Genomic DNA, 20,502 nt, shown 5'->3' on the forward strand with positions numbered 1-20,502 from the left:
ATTTTTTATATAAAATCTGAGCTGTTATGGAAACGTTATTTTTATAATTTAATGAGTTATTCAAAAACAATTTTTAACTGAGCAGACCAAAAAAAGCCCATCTGGGGGCCAGCCCGCAGCCTGAGGCAGCACAGACACACACGCACTCTGGGGTGACAGCCAGGACTCCGCACGGCAGCATCAGCTGTTAAGATACTAAACTGCTTACCTGCTGGTTCTAAAGCAGCTGTTCCTCAAGACCTCGAGGGCCTCCACCCACCCACCAACCTCCTGCCCAGAACCCCTGGGCTCCCAAGAATCTAAAATCTAGAGGGTTAACACCTGGCACCATGAGGGGGTTGGGTGTTCGTTCCAGTTGGCCACATCTTTGCTCCCAGGGCCGCAGCAGCCATCAAATACTTTGAACGCCGTCCCTGCACACACCCCGCGGTGCACTGCAGCACCAGGCTGGAGTGGCCAGGGCTGGGCATGTGTCCAGTTCAGGAATTACCTCCACTTCCAGAAGGTGGAAGAGTGACCGAGAGCTGATGAAGGGCCCACGGGACCCCGAGCCACCTCAAACCCACGTCAGCCACAATCCGGGCTGTGGGGCGGGGCGGGGCGGGCTCACCTGGCGGTAGGTGCAGATGATGATTTCCCGCAGGTGGTAGTGCATGGGCGTCATGGTTTCGCTGACCGTGTCCAGCGCGGCGTCCACCTCCTTCTTCACACGGTGCCCGTCGGGCAGCAACTGCACCACCATCATGACTACCTGGGGCCAGAGGAGGGGGATGAGCAGAGAGAAAGCCACCGGGGGCGGGTGGGAGCCTGCGGCCCGGCACCAGGCTCAGCCCCACCAAAGGGCCACAGGGGGCGAGGGCACAGGCCCTGACCGGAGCCCTGCCTGCTCCTTGGGTCCCAGGCTGGGGCCCAGGAGGGGGCTTCCGGACATCTCTGAGGCTGGGGTTCCCAAGGTGCCCTTTATTTTTCTTTCATAATTGAGATTTATGTACAATTCTTAACGTAAGTGCTGAAAAACCTAAAAGCCATGAATTGTGGTTCTTTAAATATTCCAGTGACTTTCCAGCTTAAAATCTGCAGGCAACTTTTCTTTAAGAGGATATCAAGTATTAACGTTGCCAAAGTTGATAAGCTGTTACGTGAGTCCCCACAACTGAATATGCTAGACACTGCGTGCTCAGATTCCAATCTGCCACAGAACACTGAGAAAGTCATCAGGAAAACCGGACCACCTGACCAAAGGTGTCACAAGGCGCACGCAACCCTGCCAGGGAGAGCCACGGACAAGGAGTGGTTTTCTTTAGGAAAAAATTTTAATAAACAACATGGGAATAGAAGGAATTTTAATTGTTCAAGACATACTAAATGCATGACTGTGCCCCTGAATTGCCGTGCGGTACGCTTTGTGTTACGAATATAAACGCCGCCCCCCACACACCTGTGGAACGCTAAGCTGACGCCGGTGCTGACACTGGTGCTTATTTTTTTAAGCCACAGAAACCTTGCTTCAAACGAAACCTCATCCAGAACGCAGCTCTATAAAACGGTTAGTTGTCACATACTAGGGCTGGTGGGGTGAGGAGGGGGTGCATGACAAGTTCATGCTGGGGTCCTCCCGGCCTCCTTCCAACCCAGGCACTGTGGGACGCCTGGCTCTGCGGAACCCAGCAGGGACACCACTCACCTGATATAAGCCCCCTTCACTCCTGGGAAAACTGAGGCCTGGACAGGTCACCCTGGAGGGCAGGGCTCTTCCCCCAGCCCTCCGGCCCCGCCCTCTGTGCCTGGCCTCCAAATCTGTCCACACTGCACCCCTCCACACCCAGCACCCACCCAGACCGCCACCTCCTCTCGATTCCAGGGCAGTAGCCCCGACCGGTGTCCCAGGCTCCTCCCCTGCCCTCCCTCTCCCTGGTGGCCTGAGAGGTCTTAGGAAAGTACAAATGTTGACTCATTCCCAGGCTCAGCCTCTTCACGGCTCCCGCGCACTCAGTGCAGAAACTGAAAGCTGACCCAGGTCTATGGCCGGCCCCTGCCTCTCCAGCTTTGCCCAGAACCCCTCCCCACAGCCCACCCGGCACCTGCGCTGTCCTTGCAGAGCCCCGCAGTGGGTCGACAGCCGCATGCTCATCCGTTGCTCACTTTCACCAAGCGAGGGCTCTCCCCAGCACCTGGAGCGGCACCTGGCACCTGCTGGGTGCCGCACCAACAGCTGCCACTCGAATGAACGCAGAACACCTAACCTGACTCGCTCTCACTCTCCTCTCTCGAACAGGGAAAGGGCTCTCCCTGCGTTTCTCTGTGAGGCCTGGCCCAGGGCAGTGCACGCCAGCAGGCATGGAGTTGCACCCAAGCGGGAGGAAAGAACTGAATAGTTTGGAAGGAACTCGTGCTGGGTTTGGCTCAGGCTGTGCCCAGGGGAAAGGGAGGAAGCTGCCCAGTCCACACCCCAAACCTGGGCTCTGGGCAGGTCCCCAGGAGGGTGCGGGGGACTGTGTCCCTTGGGGGGCTCCTCGGGCAAGGGACTGCAGTTTGGGGCAGGAAACCCACCTCCTGGCCTCTCTTCGGAAGCTGCTCCTTCCCTGAATTCTGCATCTCTGGCTGTCACCACCACAAAGCCAGAAACCCAAGGTCACCCTAAGTGCCCTCCTTGCCCCACACCCAGTGAGGCCCAAGACCTACCAATTGGGACTAGGCTCCTCCTGCCCACTCTGTAGCCCCCCTCATTCAGCCCTGCCTCGCCCCTCCTTCCCAGCCCCCCACTCCACGCACCCCTCCCACAATTGCCAGCCGGAGGCCGAACACTGAAAGTCCCATCGTGACCTCTGCTACCTCCTTGCTGGCCTCAAGGCCAAGGTCAAACATAGTGTGGCCCTCCAGAGTCTTCACAATCTGGGCCACCCCTCAGCTAATCACAGCCTTACACAGTTCCTCCCCTTCCAGAATCCCTCCTTTGCATACTTGATCTCTGCCCATTTCCCCCCTCACCAGCCACACTTGCTCATCTTTCCAAACGGTGCTCAAATATCACCTCCTCCATGAAGCCCTCTCAGGCTCCTGCTGCCACACCCTTAGCCCTCAGCCCTGATGTCTGCTCTGGGCCTCTCCATGCTCTGGAGCGCTCCCCCTCCACCACCCTCGACCGTGGGCTCAGTAAATGCAGAATCAACTGCAAAGGAAACTGCTCCGGACACAGGACAATCTGGGGGTGGGTGAGGATGGGGGTACAGGAGTATCTTTGGGTCACATGATATAACTTGGGAACACAGGCTCTGAGGTCCACAGCCATCTCTCTGCTGTGGTTCTCGGGTAGTGCACTTGGCTCCCTATGCCTCAGTTTTCCCATCTGCAAACTGGGAGTAGTAAGGGCACCTACCCCTCAGGGACTGTGAAGGGGGAAGAAGGGCGTGCACAGGAAGCTCCTGGCACAGGAGCTGGTGAGGAAGGACAGTCCTAACTATCACATCCGAGGGACAGCGTGAAGACTAAGAATTCAGCTGAAATAAGCCCCTGTATATAGTAGCAAATGATTTTCCACAAGGGTGCTGAGACCATTCACCGGGGAGAGGACAGTCTCTTCAACAAACAGTGCTGGGAAAACAGTATCCACGTGCAGAAGAGTGGGGCTGGACCCCTGCCTCACACCATCTACAAAAATGAACTCAAAATGGATCAGAGACCAAAATGTAAAAGCTAAAACTATAAAAGTCTTAAGATAAAACACAGGGGAAAAGCTTCATGACTTCAGACTTGGTGATGATTTCTTAGATATAACACCAAGAGCACAGGCGACCAAAGGAAAAAATAGACAAACTGGATTTCAACAGAATTAAAAACTTGTGCAACAAAGGACACGCTCATAACTCCCATAGTCCCTGTTATAACATTGGGCACTTTGGGCCTCAGGAGCAGCCTCAAGAGACAGAATCTGACTCCTCCTGTCCCCCTGTCACCTGCCCAACGCAGGACTCTAATCTGACTCTGGGTCCAAAGACCCTCATCCCAGACGGGGTCCTGCCTCACACCCTGGAGGAAGGAATGCTACAGAGAAAGGCCAGGAAGAATCTGAATAGTCTTTGCTGGGTTTAGATCATGCACTTTTTGTCCAATTACATTTCTACACGGTTGTCACGAAGCCTCCATAACAACCCCAGAGGACTGGGTTCAGAGAGCTCCCAGACAGCTGAACACGCGGTTCCCGGAGGGGGCTGCACCCAGGGAGGACATGGGAGCTCCGCGTCCCCTCCCCCATACCTCGCACCATGCATCTCTTCATCTGCATCCTTTGTAATATCCTTAAAATAAACCAGTAAACATGTTTCCCTGAGTTCTGTGAGCCGCTCTAGCAATTTAATCAAACCCGAAGAGGGGTTGTGGGATCCCCAGTTTATAGCTCGTCTGTCAGAAGTCCTGGAGGCCGGGACTTGCAACTGGTGTGTAAACGGAGGGGCAGTTTGGGGGACTGAGCCCTCACCTGTGGGACCCGACACTATCTCCATATACATAGCACCTTACTTAAATTACAGGACGCCCAGCTAGTGCCTGCTGCTCAGCGTGCGGGGGAAACCACCCCACATTTGGTCACCTAAGTCGTCTTCTGTGTTCCTGACTGTCAGTGTTGGTGTGAGGCACAGGAAGAGCATGCTTCTAGTGTTTCTCCTAAACAGCCAACCCATAAAATCGGAGAAAATATTTGCAAATCACATATAAGTGATTCATTTCCAGAATATATAAAGAACTACTAAAACTGAACAACAAAAAAACAACCAGTTCAAAAATGGGCAAAGGACTTGAATAGACATTTCGTCAAAAAGGATATGCAAATAGCCAATAAACGCATGCAAAGATATCCAGCATCACTCATCATTAGGGAAATGGAACTCAAAACCACAATGAGATACCACTTCATACCCATCAAGACAGCTATTGTCAAAAAAACAGAAACCAGGTGTTGGTGAGGATGTGGAAAAACTAGAACTGGTGGGAGTATAGAATAGCACGGCTGCTATGGAATACAGTCTGGCAGTTCCTCAAAAAAGTAAACAGAATTACCATATGACCCAGCAAGTCCACTGCTGGGGACACACCCAAAAGAGCTGAAGCAGGGACTCAGACACTTGCACACCCATGTTCACAGCAGCACCAGTCACAATAGCCAAGAGGTGGAAGCAACTCAAGTGTTCATCGACAGATGAACGGACAAACAAAATACGGTATATCCATATGCTGGCATATTAGTCAGCCTTAACAAGGGAGGAAATTCTGACACATGCTACAACATGGATGAACCTTGAGGACGTCATGCTCAGGTAAATGAGTCAGTCACAAAAAGACAAATACTGTGTGGTTCCACTTATATGAGGTTCCTAGAGTGATCCAATCCACAGAGACAGAAAGGAGAAGAGTGGTCGCCAGGGGCCGGGGGAGGGGGTGGGAAGTGAGTGTTTAATGGGGACAGAGTTTCTGTTTTGCAAGAGACAGAAGTTAGATGGGTGGTGGGATGGTAAGTGTATTATACCTAATGCCACTGAAATGTACACTTAAAATGGTTAAAATGGCAAACTTTGTTATATATATCTTACCACAATAGAAAAAGAAGAATCAGAGGATCTGCCAGAGGAAGGAAAGAGAAGAGGCCAAGAGAAGGAACGGCATTTGCAAAGGCCCAGGGGCTGCGAGAGCTCCGCACGTCCAAGGAACTGCACGCTGGCCAGGCCAGCAGGATGGCAGCAGGAGCAGGGCAAGGGCACGTGGTGAAGGTGGCCAGGGAGGGGGAGGCGAGAGCTAACCATGCCACCGACTGCAGGACGGCCACACGCCAACTCTGAGGGGACGGTGCCCCCTACTCAGGGGATGTCTGAGGAGATGACCCATGGCACATGGCAGGTGCGACACATGAATGACTGAATCTGAAACGCCAGTGGCTGCCCACCCAGTGCCCTGATCTGAGACAGGGAATGGGCAGGGCAGTGTGCGCTGGGGCCCCGCACCAAGGTCACCAACCACAGCTGGGTCCCACGTGCCTGGGAGGCTGTCATCAACATTACCCCGATGGTGGCCAGTGACCTCCCCAGGGCTCACCCAGCCCTGCAGCAGGGCCGGGCGGGAGGGGGGTCCAACCCCCATCTCCAGCGGCCATGTGCCAGGGCCCCAGAGCCAAGCTGCCCCGTGCCTCCGCTGGCTCGTCTGTGAAATGGGAACAGGGGAGCACTGATATGATGAGGTGGAAGGGGTGACAGAGCTGGGAAGAGGCTGAGGACCCCCAGACCTGCCAGCAGGACTCCTCTTCCTCCCCTCCCTCAGCTACCCGCAGGGAACACCCAGCTGTGCTCACCTGAAACTCGCCTTTAGTGAACTTGGCGTCAGGCACGCTCACGAGCTCCTCCTCGCCCACCTCGGGGAAGCCCTGGGGGAGGACAGCCGCTGGGATGGGAGCACCCTCCCCAGGCTGCACCCGCCCCCACACCAGCAGCTCCTTGCCAGGGGGCCACACAGGACTGGCAGGAGGGGTTCGGGGACCATACCAGGCTGTCTCTGACCCCTACACCTTCCCGCCACACGTCCCCAGGGCTTGAGTGCCCGCCCCGCCCTCACAGGACAGGCCACACGTACTTGCATGTGCCAGAAGGCCAGCACAGCCACCACCATGGCGGTGGTGGTCCGGCCCTGTCCACTGAGGCAGCTGAACACGAAGCCGGTGCCCGGGTCCTTGGTGAGGGCCGCCCGCAGGGCCTCCAGCAGCCGGTCAAAGTCCTGGGTGGGGGGACAAGGTCCGAGTCCGTGGGTGCCTTCAAGAGGCAGACTCCTGGCGTGGGCCCCATCCACGTGTAAACAGCCGTACCCCGTGTAAGGTCGTAACCCCTCTCACCCCAAACTGACGTGTGAGCAGACACAGCGTGCGCCTGGGGCTCGAGTGGCCCACCCTCCGCCAGGCAGGACACGCGCATGCGTGTGCCCCGTGTGCCATGCCCCGGGCTGCACATGGAGCCCTGGCCTTGCCGCCCCCCAAGCCAGACCCAGCCCAGGTCCCAGCATGAGGGCAGGAGCCGGACCGCAGATGGCCCTGCAGCACACGCCACCAGGGGTCACACGCTGCAGGCAGTGAAACCCACAGAGTAGAGTGAGGACATACAAGCCCCACTCACCACTATCACACGGGCACACAGCGACCACCTACGGGCCCGTGACACACCAGGCACACAGGACCCGCATATGTATCTGCGTACCTTAAGACACACAAACTACACTCACAAAGACACATGCGTCACAAACCTACTGACGCCATGTGCAAACACCCTCAGGGCCACACACAAGCATTCCATCCCATCCTCCTCCACAAACCACACCACACACACCCTTCCCCTAAAGACGCACTCTCCACACGCATCCCCCAGAAAGACAAACTCCATAAAAAGACATGCACCACACACACAGTCTCCACAACAGCACCGCACACTCCATACACATTCCCCAGCAAAGACGCACACACCACAAACACCACAGACGTGCCCACCCGCAACACACGCACAACACGTAAGTGCATGTGCACACACGCATACACACACACGCACACACAAAGCTTGGAAGGGACGTGAATAAACCACCTGGGACAAATCTGAAAACCTCGCCAGACAAGCCGCAGGCCCCACAGGAGCTGGGGTGGTTTCCGCTTCCCTGCACCCAGGCCAGAGGGGAGGCCCCCTGTCCTTCCCCAGAGGCCTTGCCCTGCGACCCCCTCACCTGCTCGCGGGGGGCGCAGAAGTCTGGCACGGGGACGCGGTGGTAGGTGAGGCCGGGACAGGCCCCGTGGTGCCGGCTGAAGACCTCCTGCGTGGTGAGGCACGTCTGGAACCTGTGGGTCGGCGGGCCCTCCGTGCACGGGGGAGGCTCACTCAGGTGGGCCTTCAGCTGGGTCTCCAGGGCCTGGGGAAGGGCAGGCCAGAGGGCACAGCCCACTGAGGCGGCCTCCGGCAGCCCTGAAAGGCCAGTCCTGCTACGGCCAGGACTCGTCCTGGCTTCCAGGCCCATCCCCGAGCCCCCAGAGCCTCAGGGGTCACCACTACCCCCAGGGCCAGGAGGAGACCAGAGCACCAGAACGGGAGACCCGAATCAGCCACTCCCTGAGATTGCTCTTCTTGGGCCCTCAGTTTCTCCCTGTGTACAGTCGGAGCGTGGGACAATCTGAAGACCCTCCCAGGCCAGTTCCCCAGAAGGCCTCCAAGGCAGGGTGTAGAGAGGCCAGAGGCCTCACCTCCAGCTGGTCGGGGGCCACAGGGGGCCCGGGCCACCGCAGGCTGTGGGTGCGCCCGTCACACTCCAACACAGCCTCTTCCCTCAGGTTGACCCAGACGACCTGCCGCAGCTTCCTCTTGGCGTCGGTCAGGTAGGCCAGGATGCTCCCCAGGGCCTGGGGGGACAGAAGGGCCGTCAGTGACAGGGCTCGGCCCTCTCCTCCCGAACCCACAAGTGCACCCAGGCCCCGAGGAGCGTCACCTTGGCGCTGGGCTGGGCCATGCCGTAGATGGGCATGCGGGGCACCCGCCGGAAGTTGGCCACGTCCATCTCTCTGACAGTGCTGAGCGCATCCGGGGAGGTAAGATCGTCCGCCCCCTGTGGGGACAGCACCGAGCCCGGGTCCCATGACAGCCACCTGCCGCCACAGAGAGGTCAGGACCCGGCCCACGGCGGGCAGAGCAGGCGCGGAACCAGCACTTTACAGTTTGCAAAGCACATCTGCACACCTGGAGCTTCACCACCACCCTGGCAGGGGTCAGAGTAATGGTGCTCACTCTCGGATGAGGAAACTGAAGCTGGTGACAAAGATGCCAGAACCCACATCTCCTGGCACCCTGCCCAAAGCCCTTGGGTTTGAGACTGGAGAAGGTGCTAGAACAGTGGCCAGAGCTGCAAATGCTTCTTGGGAACTGAGAACGACCCCATTCTGCTCACGAGAGCCTCCTGCGAGGGCAGCGCTCAGCCCAGCCCCAGGAACCAAGGGTCCAGGGGGCCCGGGGCCAGCCCCCCCCATCCCCACCTCCCAGACAGCCAGCCACACTCACCAGGGAGCCCTTGGCGATGAGGTCCCCGGGGGCCACAGGGCCCGCCGAGCTCAGCGTCACAGGCAGGCGGTACAGCTCGGGGTGGACACACAGCCAGCGGCTGAAACTGAGGGCAAAGGCCAGCGGGTACTGCAGCCCGAGGCAGAGAGAGATGGGGGTTCAGGGGCACGGGGCCACCTGATGCTCCCTGTCCGCCCCATGGTCGGGGGAACCCCAGGAGACACCCAGCATGGCCCAAGGAGGGACAAGGGGTTGGGGGAGAGAAGGTCAGGATGCTCTGGCTACGGGTAAAGAGGCTGGGCCCAGGGAGGGGGGTGGGGCCCCTCCCTGCACCTGGCCTGCTCAGGGACCACCCTCTGTTTGGGTCTCTTCTTGCCTTCCCTCAACTCTCCTCCTGGCTCTCGGGGGTCCCACTCCACAGCAAGCCAGTCGCTGTGGTGGGGAGGGGCCTGGGAGGAGGGGGTGCAGGTCTGCTCCTCCCCAGCCCACCTGCTCATGGAGATAGTAGTTAAACAGGATCAGGTAGAAGTATCGCTCCAGGCTCAGCAGCGCCCTCTGCCGGACACTGTGCTGGCTGCCACTTCCCTGAGAGGAGGGGCCGGGAGAGAGGACGGGGTGTTACAGATGGGACTCCCCAGGCTGCCCTGTCCCCATCCCCAGAAGGACAGGCGTCAGGCCTCAGAACTCAGAAGCCAGTCTTGCCCTCTCCTTCGTGACACAGTTCTGCCAGGCTGGAAAGTTCTTCCAAGCGTCTAACCCTATTGCATTTGCTGCGGTTAATCCGTGGTGCAGGGAGACCTGCTGGTGACCCCGTCAGGCCCTTGGGTTCTCGATGCAGGGCCTGCCTCCCCAAGCAGGCTCCCAGCCCGGGGACAGGCGGGGTCCCTCGCTTTGCTCCAATGACTCCTACTGTGTCAGGACTACATTGAGGCAGTAAAGCGTACCAACACCCATTCCCTGAGCCAGGGGCCTGCCCGTAAGAACTGGAATCTCCCACAGAAATCACAAAAAGGCTCCCATAACATTGCTCCAGGGGTCCGTTATCATTTACAGAGGGGAAACGGAGGTTCAGAGAAACTAAGTGACTTCCTCAAAGTCAGAGCTGCGGGCAAACAGAGCTGGGCCCCTCAAGTTTCCTAACCGCAGCCCAGCACCCGCGGCACAGAGGGCTGTCAGAGAGAACCCTCGGACCTCAGGGTGCCCCTGCGGGGTCGGTACTCTCTGGAGGGCAAGTGAGATTCATATAGGCCCTAAAGAAGGGCCATACCCTTTTATGAAGTTTAATCCCATCCTCAGGAATCTTGACCAGGGGTCAGCAAACTTTTTCTTTAAAGGGCCGGTTAGTGAACGTGCTGTTTGCGGACTACACAGTCTCTGTCGCCGCCACTCAGCTCCGCCATTGCAGCAGCGTAAGAGCCGTCGCGGATAGTGCGTAAATGAACGGGAAGACTGTGTTGCAATAAATCCCACTGACAAACACAGGTGATGGGCTGCACTTGGCCCAGGAGCTCTAGTTTGCTGACCCCTAATCTAGACCACGGGGAAAGAATCTTGGATACACAAAAGCCTTCATTTTCATGAAGGTGCTCAACGCAAAAGTATTTACCCTGATGAGGAACTGGAAGCAACTCAATTGTCCAAGAAGAGGGGGCTGTTTAGTAAACCACAACAGGTGACATTCCAGGGACACCTGCTCTGTGTCAGACCCCCTTCTAGGTGTTTTATTTCACCTAACCACCACCCCCCAGCAACCCTATGAGGTAGTTAGCATTACTGGCCTCATTTTACAAATGGGGACATGAAGGCACAGGGTGGTTAGGCAGGTTGCCAAGTCCACACACCTGCAAATGGCAGAACCAGGACCGCAACGCAGGCAGCTGGGTCACAGCCCGCACTCCTGTCAGGCCAGTGGTGGCGGAACCATGCCACGGCCTAAGGTACACAGCCATCGGAAATCTCAGTGACAAAAACCAGGTATTGGCCTGGGAGAGGCTCATGCTACAGAGTGAAACTGAGCAAGCAGGGTGCAAACCACTTGCTAGGGCAACCTACACAAGGAATCGTAAACATAAAAAATGAAAGAAACCAGCCCAAAATGCTCACAACAGCTATGCTGGGATTACAGGAGATTTTTTCCTTTCTTTAGCTTCTGAATTTTCCATCACAGAATATTGCTTGTAAAAGATTTTTTTTTTTTAATTTTTTAAGCTCTTCAAATACTAAATACTTTTTACTGGAATTGGGGTTTTTTGTTTGTTTGTTTTTTGGGGGAGATAGTCTTGCTCTGTTGCCCCAGCTAGAGTGCAGTGGTGTCATCCTAGCTCACTACAACCTCAAATTCCTGAGCTCAAATGATTCTCCCGCCTCAGCCTCCCAAGTAGCTGGAACTACAGGCATGTGTGCCACCATGCCCAGCTAATTTTTCTATAATTTGTAGAGACAGGATCTTGCTCTTGCTCTGGCTGGTCTCGAACTCCTGAGCTCAAGCGATCTTTCCCGCCTCAGCTTCCCAGAGTGCTAAGGTTACATGCATGAGCCACCACACCAGGCCCAAAAGATATATATTTTTAAACATATCTTTAAGAAGAAAAAGGCTCTGCAGGCTTTAGACTCTTTCCACGCACTGTGTGCAAACACTGTCAAGCCGGCCTCCTCGCCCAGGGCACGGGGACAGGGTCTGCCGAGAGCCCAGAGCTCATCATTCTTCCAGAGCAGCAGCTGGACCAAGCCCTGGGCTTCCCAAAGCAACACCAGGAGCTTATTTGTGGGGGAACCATGAGTGGTCTGGGAAGTGTCTGAGCCCAGAGGCCCTGGCCAGCAGCCCCTTCCTCCATCCTGTTTATTCCGCAGCTGAGGGACCTGGTCAGGGAAAGTAAACTTCCCCTCTTCCCTGTCCTTCCTGCAGGTCGAGGTCCCCTTGTCTTCTCATGGGAGAAGCAGAAGCCAGGAAAACTCGGTCTGATAGAAACCAGCCGACAGGCCTAACGACACCAGGCCACGGGGCTCCTGCAAGAGCAGAGGCTCTGGCGCCTCCTCCCACACCTCACCTGGGCCGGGCTCCCCGGCCGGATGCCTTCTAGCTTCCTCTGGTTCTCCAAGACCACGTCTTTCAGGTCATGTAGCTCTGCGCAGGCGGTGACGGCTCTGTCCACCTGGTGGCAGGAAGCAGGGCATGGGAGAGGAGGACGGGAGTGGGGCAGGGACAAGGGAAGACAGCAGGAGGGAAAGGAGAAAAGAGAGACAAGGAAGGAAGGATTGGCAAGGAGAAGGGGGAGACACCCCACCAGTGAGGAGTGGCTGTCCCCTCCGCTGCCCCTGCCCTCGCTCCTTGCCCACCCCCTCGCTCACCTCCTCCACCATCTTCCTTCCCTGGGGCACCGTGCGGAGAAAGCTCTCGATCACCTGGAACTGCTGCATGGGCAGCGGCTTGCTCTGTGGGGGGGCAGCCCTGACAAGGCAGGGGTCAGTATGTAAGCAGGGCTCCTGACGGCCTCTGGGACGGCCATGCTGCCCACTCTCTCTGCGTATGGCCCACAGGAGGCACCAGGCTCCTTCTGAACCATGTTGGGAGAAACAAGGGACATTTCCCTAACTAGGGAAACTGAGGCCCAGAAAGGTCAAGTGACTCTCTCCAGGCCACCCAGCAAGTCTGTGGCAAATCAGGAAATGAACCCTAGATGCCCAATTTCCACTTCTGGCTCTGGGCTCCTGGACGAGTCCCCATCATTCCCAGGGCAGCCTGTCCCCTCCTCTCCTCGGCCCCACAGCCCCCTGGGACACTGGGTCCCAGGCCACTCACTCTGGCTGGGAGGTGGTCCCGCTGCGGTGAAGCAGGATGAGGGTGGCCAGGACCATGCCCAGGTTGGTCCTGCACGTGCCCGCCTGGCCGCTGAAGAGGAGGGCGGGGGGAGGCCCGCGGGCATCGCGGAGCGGCAGCAGGCTGGGGGTCTCCTGGGGAAAGACCGTGAATATCGGGCAACAATGTGACCCAGAAACCTATTGAATGAGGACCTGGTCGGGGAAGGGGGTTCATGCCATCAGCCCACCCCGGCCCCACAGCCAGCGGCAGGGCGGGCTCAGCCAGTGGCTCAGCCTCTTCTGCCAAACCCACGCCGATCCACCCCCCCGCCCTCCCCAGGCCTGGGAGGAGTGAGCGGGCAATGTGAGAGTTGCTCAGAGAGAGCACCAGCCCTGTGTTTAACACCCTGTGAGATGCAGGTGACATAAGGTGATGCCCCGAAGGGGCTGGGACAGAAACCCCACGAGGACTTGGGAGATACCCGCTGAAGAGTCTCTAAGGTAAGAACCTCTAGCTCCACTAAAGAAGTGAGGACCTTGAGGTCCAGAGAGGTGAGGTGATCTGTCCAAGACCACACAGCAAGCTAGCCGCCCAGCCACGGCCAGAGTGCAGTCCTCCCAGTCGGCGCCGGACTGTCACCAGAGAAGGCACAGGTGCACGCCTGCACATACGCACGCGGAGACTCAGACGTGTACACACACGGCCCCCAGAGACAGAGAGATATACACAGGAACACAGACGTGTACACACACACCCCAGAGACACAGAGATACACACACAGACATGTACTCAGAGACTTAGATACCAACACACGCCCCCGACACTCGACCCCGTACACAGCACAGGAGGAGCCCCCCTGAGGAAAGCCAGAGGCCACGTCCACCCTGAGCCCTCCGCGGAGACGACTCTCGAGGAGCCTGGTCCCACACCCACCTGCGCCCCCACTTACCCGGAGGACACTGATAAAGGCATCAAACTGGGCTTCCAGGGGAGCCCCGTGCTCCGGCAGAGGCAGGCGGTGGTACCTGCCAGGGGAGGGGAGCAGCCCATCAGGCAGGCGCCACCGGGGGTGTCCCCACAGCCCCACTGCCCAGCACAGGTGGGAAATGCCCCCTCTGTGTGAGCGATGGGTGCGGGGAACTAGGCCCGACCTGCAGACGGTGACGCTGCGGCCAGGGCAGCGAGCAGGCCCGAGAGCACGCACAGCCAGCACGGGGCCAGGCCAGTGGTACCTGTAGGTGGGCTGCAGGAAGAGGGGCCGCTTGAACACCTCCCTAGTCACGTGCACGTCGTCCTCGCCCCGGATGGCCACGGCACGGGGCTCCCCGCGCAGGCCCTCGGTGTTGTGGTACACGTGGTACGTGTTCTCACTCAGCTGGGCAAAGTCGTGGATCTAGAAGGAGGTGTGGGGTCAGAGGGCCACGACCTGAATTTCAGGTCCGTCCCTGAGCGTCCTGGCTGAGCTCTGGAGTGACCAGGCCACACAGAGGCCACAAACAGCCTTCTTTCCCTCCAAGAGGGAATGACATGGCCAGAGGCACCCTCTATGCCCTGCCTGGGTGGGACTCTGAAGGGATCGGGTGGCCGAGGGCCCCAGGGCAGCCACCCACGCATGGGCTGACCGTGGCCCACACTGGGCCAGGCAGGAGGGCTCTGCCCAGTGGGAGACAGGAATTCGCTAAGCCACCAGACTGCCAGCACAGGGTGAGGCTCGGTCAGCCGGGAGCTGGAGCAGAGGGCACAAGAGGCCTGGGGAGAGACAGGAGATGGCCAGTCACTAGCGTGGCTTTGGTTCCTGCCCACAGGGGCCTCTGCAGCACCCAGACCCACACACTCTATGTACACACTTCTGTCGCATGTCAGGGGTCTCAGCGACCTCAACAACCCCATGCTGGGGAAGAGGAGGAGGACAGAGGAATCCTGGAATAGACCAACACATAAGCCCAAGAAGACGTGCGACTTGCCCACAGCCTCCCAGCTCAGGGAGGGTGGAAATGCAGTCTTCGGCCTCCTGGTATAGGCTCTTTTCACTCCACCAGACCCCCTTCTCAGTAAGGATACTGAGCATTGCGGAGAAAAGCAGGTGGGAAGGGGCAGAGGCAACGTGAGCTGGGAAGAGGAGGTCCTGCCTCTGCTGCCCCTGAGCCGGCCTTCAGCCAGCCTCTCTCCTGAGCAGGGCACGGAGGCCGGGTAGCATGGCTGTGCCAGCACATGGGCGGGCCCCCCGGGCGTGTCTGCAGGCTGGGCTGTGGGCTGGGGTCTCGGCTCAGCTGCCTAGGGCCCGCCAGGGCGGAGGCTGGCCTCACCTCTTTCCGGATGGCCAGCTCCAAACTCTCTGCCCGCACCCCAGGTCCGAGGCCCTGGAGGTTCTCATGAAGGTTCTGCTTGTCTCGGGGTGTGTAGGACACAAAGTCCTCATCGGCATGCAGGAACAGCACGGGCTCCTCCCGCACACAGAAGATGACGCACTCCTGCCAGGAGCCCGAGGTGGGAGAAAGCCGTCACCACTATCCCGCAGACCCCACCACACTGCCCCACCCCAGACCCCTGCCCAGGCTGTGCTCCCTCCTTGAGGGCCCAGCACCACACCCCATCCCTACAACCTGAATCCTGCCCCAGAAACACAGCTCAGCCCAAATGCCACCTCCTCTTGACCCTCCCAGTCAGTGACCCCTCCCTCCTCTCAGGGCCAGAGTCCTCCGTCTGAATCTCCTGGTGGTAATTCCTGCTTTGTGTAACACTATCGATGAAGGCAACTTTCCTCCCCTGATGGACACAGGCTCCTCGCAGGAGAATCACGTCCTGGTCATTTTGCAAAGCCCTGGACAAATCAGGTGCTTGATAGGTATCAGCCATGACCACCACCTTGCAGTCACTCATTTACTGAGCACCGTACAGGCAGAGGGAGACGCCGGCGGGCTTTACCCTCTGGGAACTTATCATCAAGCTGGGAGATGGGACCTGCACACAGCCAGCACCCCCACCCCACTCTGGTTCACTCAAGGGCTCCCCACTTTCGCCCCAGGGCCATTCAGCTGCTGGCTGCCCCCTAAGGAGCCTGCAAACACAGCAGACCTTCAGCCCCTGTCCTGGAGACGCACAAAATCCTGCCTTGACAGACATTGGGCAGACAACAAGAGTCACCGAAAGCAGACACATGGAGTCCTGCTTCCGGGTTAGGGTCTTGGAGCACCACTCACGAGCTGGGTGACCTTGAACAAGTCACTTAGCTTCTCTGGACCTTACTTTCCTCCTCTATAAAATGGGAGATGAACTGCCCCTCCCTTATAGGATTAACATGAGGAAATAAGTGTTAGCTGTGATCGTCACTTGGCAAGCTCTCAAATTAAGAGCTGGCCCCTCTTATCACCTTGTCACCTCCTTCGCTTCCTCCAAGGCTCTCAGAATGGGGTGTATGAGGGGCTCTGACCTCAGGCTCCCATGTCACTCAGGACAATGCAATAAACACTCACCAGAACTCCCCAACCACAATGACCATCCTGGCAGTCAAGGCCTGGCAGGGCCTGGCCCAGGCCACCACCCACGCTCCCTAGAGCCAGGCCTCTCCAGTGTCTCCAAGTTGCCCCTCCCAGGAGCCCCTTTCCCCAGATTTGGGGGGCTAGCCCCTGCCTGGGAAGCGGCATGCTTACCTTATATCCATCCTTCTGGAGTTTCTGGAGGACCCGCCTGAACCCCAGGAGGCTGGGTTGTCCCATGCCAAACACAGCGAGCCCGCCCCGTGCCTGCCGGAAGTTGGGGGCCCCACAGCTCCCCGCGGTGCCCAGCACGTCTGTCTTCTCAGTAATATCCCGCACCAGGAAGTAGCGGCCCTGGTAAGGCAGAGCCACAGGAGGGTCACCCAGATAGCTCAAAGGCATCTCCTACAGGCAGGGCTCTGTCCTGGGCTCCAGGGGACAGGGAGTGGGGAAATGGGGGCGGGAGGAACATGGTCCTGCCCTCAAGTTGCCTGGGGCTCACGGAAAGAACCGACAAAATACACGATCATCTGTGATCTGGGGAAGGGTGTCATAAAGTGCAGGGAAAGGAAAGACACCTCCTCCTTAGGGGGAACCGGAGAAGGCTTCCTGTAAGAGGTGGCATCTGAGTCCGGGCCTTGAGGAACAAGCAGTGAGAGGCACTCCAGGGGCAAAGTCGGCACTAGGGTAGGGCCTGCAGCTCCTCAGAAGAAGGCAAACTCTCTCACCCCCAGAGGGAGCACATGGAGAATAGGTCTGAGAAGGAAGTCAGAGCTGGGGCACCAGGAGTAAACCAAAGGACAATTGTGCTAGCCCCTCCCCAGGGCCCTGCCATTTCTGAAGATGGGCAGAGAAGGGGGAGCGGTGGGGAGGGACGGGCAGGGAAGTAGAGGAGAACACGACGGAGGTGAGGGAGGGAACCCATGGGAAGAGGGCAGAAGGTGGCAGGGGGAGGTTGGAAGGGTGAGGCCTAACCTCACCTGCACCAGGTAGTGCTCAGGGGTGACATCCGAGAGCCGACCCAGTGTGTAATGGGCCTTGAGCAGCTCGTCATGGATCTGGAACTCCTCCTTGCAGTTGTACCTGCCGCAGGCAGAATGGAAACCAAGTCAAGAAACCTCCAAGTCAAGGTCCAGTCTACCCTCCCCAGAGCCCACAGCAGGGCCACCCCACCCCCAGCGGCTACAATTTGTGGCAGAGACTGTCCATTGTCCCCTGATATCACTCTCCCCTTCTTCCTCAGCAAGAAAGCCCCAGGACTGTGACTCAGGACTGAGACACCCAGCTGAAGACTACATTTCCCAGCCTCCCTTGCAGCTAGGTATGGTCATGTGATTAAGTTCCAGCCAATGAGATGTGAGAAGAAGTCATGTATGTGAATTCTTTGCCATTCCTAGAGAAGGTGCCTTCTATTTTGCCTCTCTCCTTCTCCCTGGCTAAAATCCAGAAGTGATGGCAGAAGTAGAACACCCTGCACCATAAGATGGGAGCCACATGTTGATGATGGAGCCGTGAGAGAGAAGTAGCCTAGACGACCATGGAGCAGCCATGCCAGCCTGGACCAACTCCTGGATTCTCAAGTGAGAGACGAGCTTCTGTCCCAGATAAGGCATTGTTATTCTGCTACGGAGGCCTAACCTGCACCCTAAGGCACCGTCATCAGATGGGCCCTCCATCAGATCGTGTCTGAGAACAATCCACGCTACCAAGCCCACAGCACAGTGCGGTGGCTCAGAGCACAGGCATGAATCCCAGCTCCACTGCTAGGTAACTCCATGGCTTTGGACAGCTAGCTCGGTTTCCAGGAATTCCTACCTCCTACGACCATTCTCAGAATTAGCACTGTCCAGCCATGAATGAATGTTAGGTGCTTCTCCCAGTGCCTGGGGCACTGTGAGCATTTATTACTATAATTATTATTACTAGTGGTAGCTCCACCTCCACACAGACCTATTTCAAACAAAACACACAGGTAAAAATCAAGATTTCTGTAGATGCTAGACCTGGTAAAGGTCCAAACACTCAAGCAAGATTTACTGTGCACTCAAGACACAAAAGCTACGGTGCTGATTATAACAGTGAGTAAGACAGGCCTTCGGAGTTCACGAACTGGTGTTCCGTCCTCTTTAGGAAAAGCAGGGAGGGTGGGGTAGAGTGGGGTGGAGGAGCACTGGCTGAGGAGTCGAGAGACCTGGGTTCCCACACCGGCTGTGCCTCTGTGTCACCACATGATCCGGGGTGGGCAAATCCCTCTACCTCCCCCTAAAACCCAGTTTTCACATTTGAGCTAAAATGCATTGGAGCAGGGGTCAGCAATCCACTTGTGCAAAGGACAGAGAGTAAATATTTGAGGCTTTGTGGGTTACACAGCCTCTGTTGCAACTACTCAATTCTGCCGTTGAAGCACTAAGCACCCACAAACAACACGTAATTGAATAGAAGTGGCAGTGTTCCAATAACACTTTATTTACAAAAACAGGTGACGGGCCAGATTTGGCCTGCAGGATGTAGTCTGCTGATCCCTTGACTGGATGGTCTCTCAAGTTCCCTTCAAACTCCCTACAACCCAAGGAGTGCTGCATTCCCAGCTGCCTCCAGGCCCTACACACAGCCGGCCAGCAACTGTTCTGAGCCACGACACTTGGTTAAATATTTTGAATGTCGTCTCTGCTTATGTCGATAAGGAAACTGAGGCCCAGAGAGGGAAAAGGACTTGCCCAAGGTCACAGAGCAAAGCAGAGGTAGGGCCAGGCCTGGGGCATGTGTCTCCAATGCCTTATGGCCCAAACATACTTTTGTCGTCTGTCAGCACAGAGACTACACAGCGAGTCTCCTTTATGCAGCATCTCCTCTCCTCCCCTTATCACAGCAATTTATTATGATTGCAATTTGCCTGTAGGTCCCAAAGCTGGCAGGCAGGATCGATCATTCCCACCCCTCAGGTTTCCTTATACAAAAGGCCCCATCTGCTAGGTCTTTGCCAAACTCCTACATGCGGAACATATTTCATTCTTAGCTCACCATGTCGTGCCTCCTGCGGCCTGGAAGGCCCAGAAGCAGGGAGTGCAGTGGGCAGGTGTGAGGGAAGGCCGAGCCTTCCCGACTCACCAGGAGACAGATCCTGTGTCCCTTCCATCTTCCCATCCCCCCAGCAGGGCTCCCCAGCACCCGGGCGTCCACTCCATCTGAGCCCCACGGCATAGATGGGGTTTCAGGCCCCCTTGCCGGCCCTGTTCCTCTGGACGCAGTGTGTCCAGGTCTCTCTCGAACATGCTGCCAGAACAAACCCTTGGCCTCCTCAGGGAACGTCCCTGAAGGACCTAATTCAGAGAGGCGACTAGCAGTTTCCAGCTTTTCCAGCCCAAGGCCCTTAAACAGCCTGGTGTTACCCTCAGTTTTGAGCCATAATTACTGGCTGTGAAAAAATAAAATCTAAATTTCACACATCTAAGTGTATAAACTTTCTATGAAAACGGTCAGGCAAAAATTATTTTCAAAAGGGAGTCAGCCACTCCTCCTCCTCCACGCTCCCTGGCAGTGTGGATGCGGTAAGCAACATGGGCTCAGAGGCCCCCAGCAGAGACCCAGCTCTGCCACCCACCGCTGTGTGACTCCAGACAAACTGCTAACCTCTCTGGGCCTCAGTGTCTTCATCTGTGAAACCGAAAGCAGTCTGTAAGCGTTACATGCTGCGCGCCACCGCATGCCCGAGCAGGTCCCCAGGGGCATGAATTCCAGGGACATGGGCAGGGTCCCCCTGCCACTCACGTGATCACCACTGGGGCCACCTTGTTGGGGATGATGGACTTGGCCTTGCTGTTGTGCAAGCTTGTGGTCTGGAAGGAGTGGACGCTGAGCGAGTTCCGGCTGTCCATCGTGCCGCTGCCCTGGAGGCCCTCGAAGGAGCCGCCCGCCGAGACCGTCTGCTGGGCTGTGCTGGCTGTTGTACCCATAGTCCGCCGGCAGCCTCAGGACCCAAGACCTGCAGGTGGGAGGGCGTGCAGTGAGGGAAGGGGTGGGAAAAGCCGTGGCAGGAAGGGACCTGGCCTCCCCTTCCCCCCAGTCATCCAGAGAGAGGCAGCTCGCTCTGCGGCTGGAGACAGAGGCAGGCTTGCCACCAACGTTCTGGTGCTCAGAAAATCACAGGCTCACTGGGCCCCTACGACAT

At 57.4% G+C, this 20,502-nt stretch overlaps 1 protein-coding gene across 1 annotated transcript in view; it reads right to left on the minus strand.

Annotated features, from left to right (window-relative positions):
* PALD1 (phosphatase domain containing paladin 1) overlaps positions 1-20,287 on the minus strand; it is a 38,910-nt gene extending 18,623 nt beyond the window's left edge. The window contains exons 1-17 of the mRNA XM_069460696.1: positions 20,103-20,287; positions 17,315-17,417; positions 16,509-16,688; positions 15,165-15,329; positions 14,091-14,251; positions 13,808-13,883; positions 12,859-13,010; positions 12,408-12,507; positions 12,107-12,211; positions 9,549-9,644; positions 9,060-9,188; positions 8,494-8,610; positions 8,252-8,407; positions 7,741-7,923; positions 6,613-6,753; positions 6,335-6,406; positions 611-751 (exon numbers count right to left, since the gene is read on the minus strand). Of these exons, the coding sequence (XP_069316797.1) occupies positions 611-751; positions 6,335-6,406; positions 6,613-6,753; positions 7,741-7,923; positions 8,252-8,407; positions 8,494-8,610; positions 9,060-9,188; positions 9,549-9,644; positions 12,107-12,211; positions 12,408-12,507; positions 12,859-13,010; positions 13,808-13,883; positions 14,091-14,251; positions 15,165-15,329; positions 16,509-16,688; positions 17,315-17,417; positions 20,103-20,287 (2,262 nt within the window). The remainder of the gene's footprint in view (positions 1-610; positions 752-6,334; positions 6,407-6,612; positions 6,754-7,740; positions 7,924-8,251; positions 8,408-8,493; positions 8,611-9,059; positions 9,189-9,548; positions 9,645-12,106; positions 12,212-12,407; positions 12,508-12,858; positions 13,011-13,807; positions 13,884-14,090; positions 14,252-15,164; positions 15,330-16,508; positions 16,689-17,314; positions 17,418-20,102) is intronic.
* Between the last annotated feature and the right edge of the window lie 215 nt (positions 20,288-20,502).

The sequence above is a fragment of the Eulemur rufifrons genome, chromosome 28 (genome assembly GCF_041146395.1).
Source record: "Eulemur rufifrons isolate Redbay chromosome 28, OSU_ERuf_1, whole genome shotgun sequence".
Classification (NCBI taxonomy): Eukaryota; Metazoa; Chordata; class Mammalia; order Primates; family Lemuridae; genus Eulemur; species Eulemur rufifrons.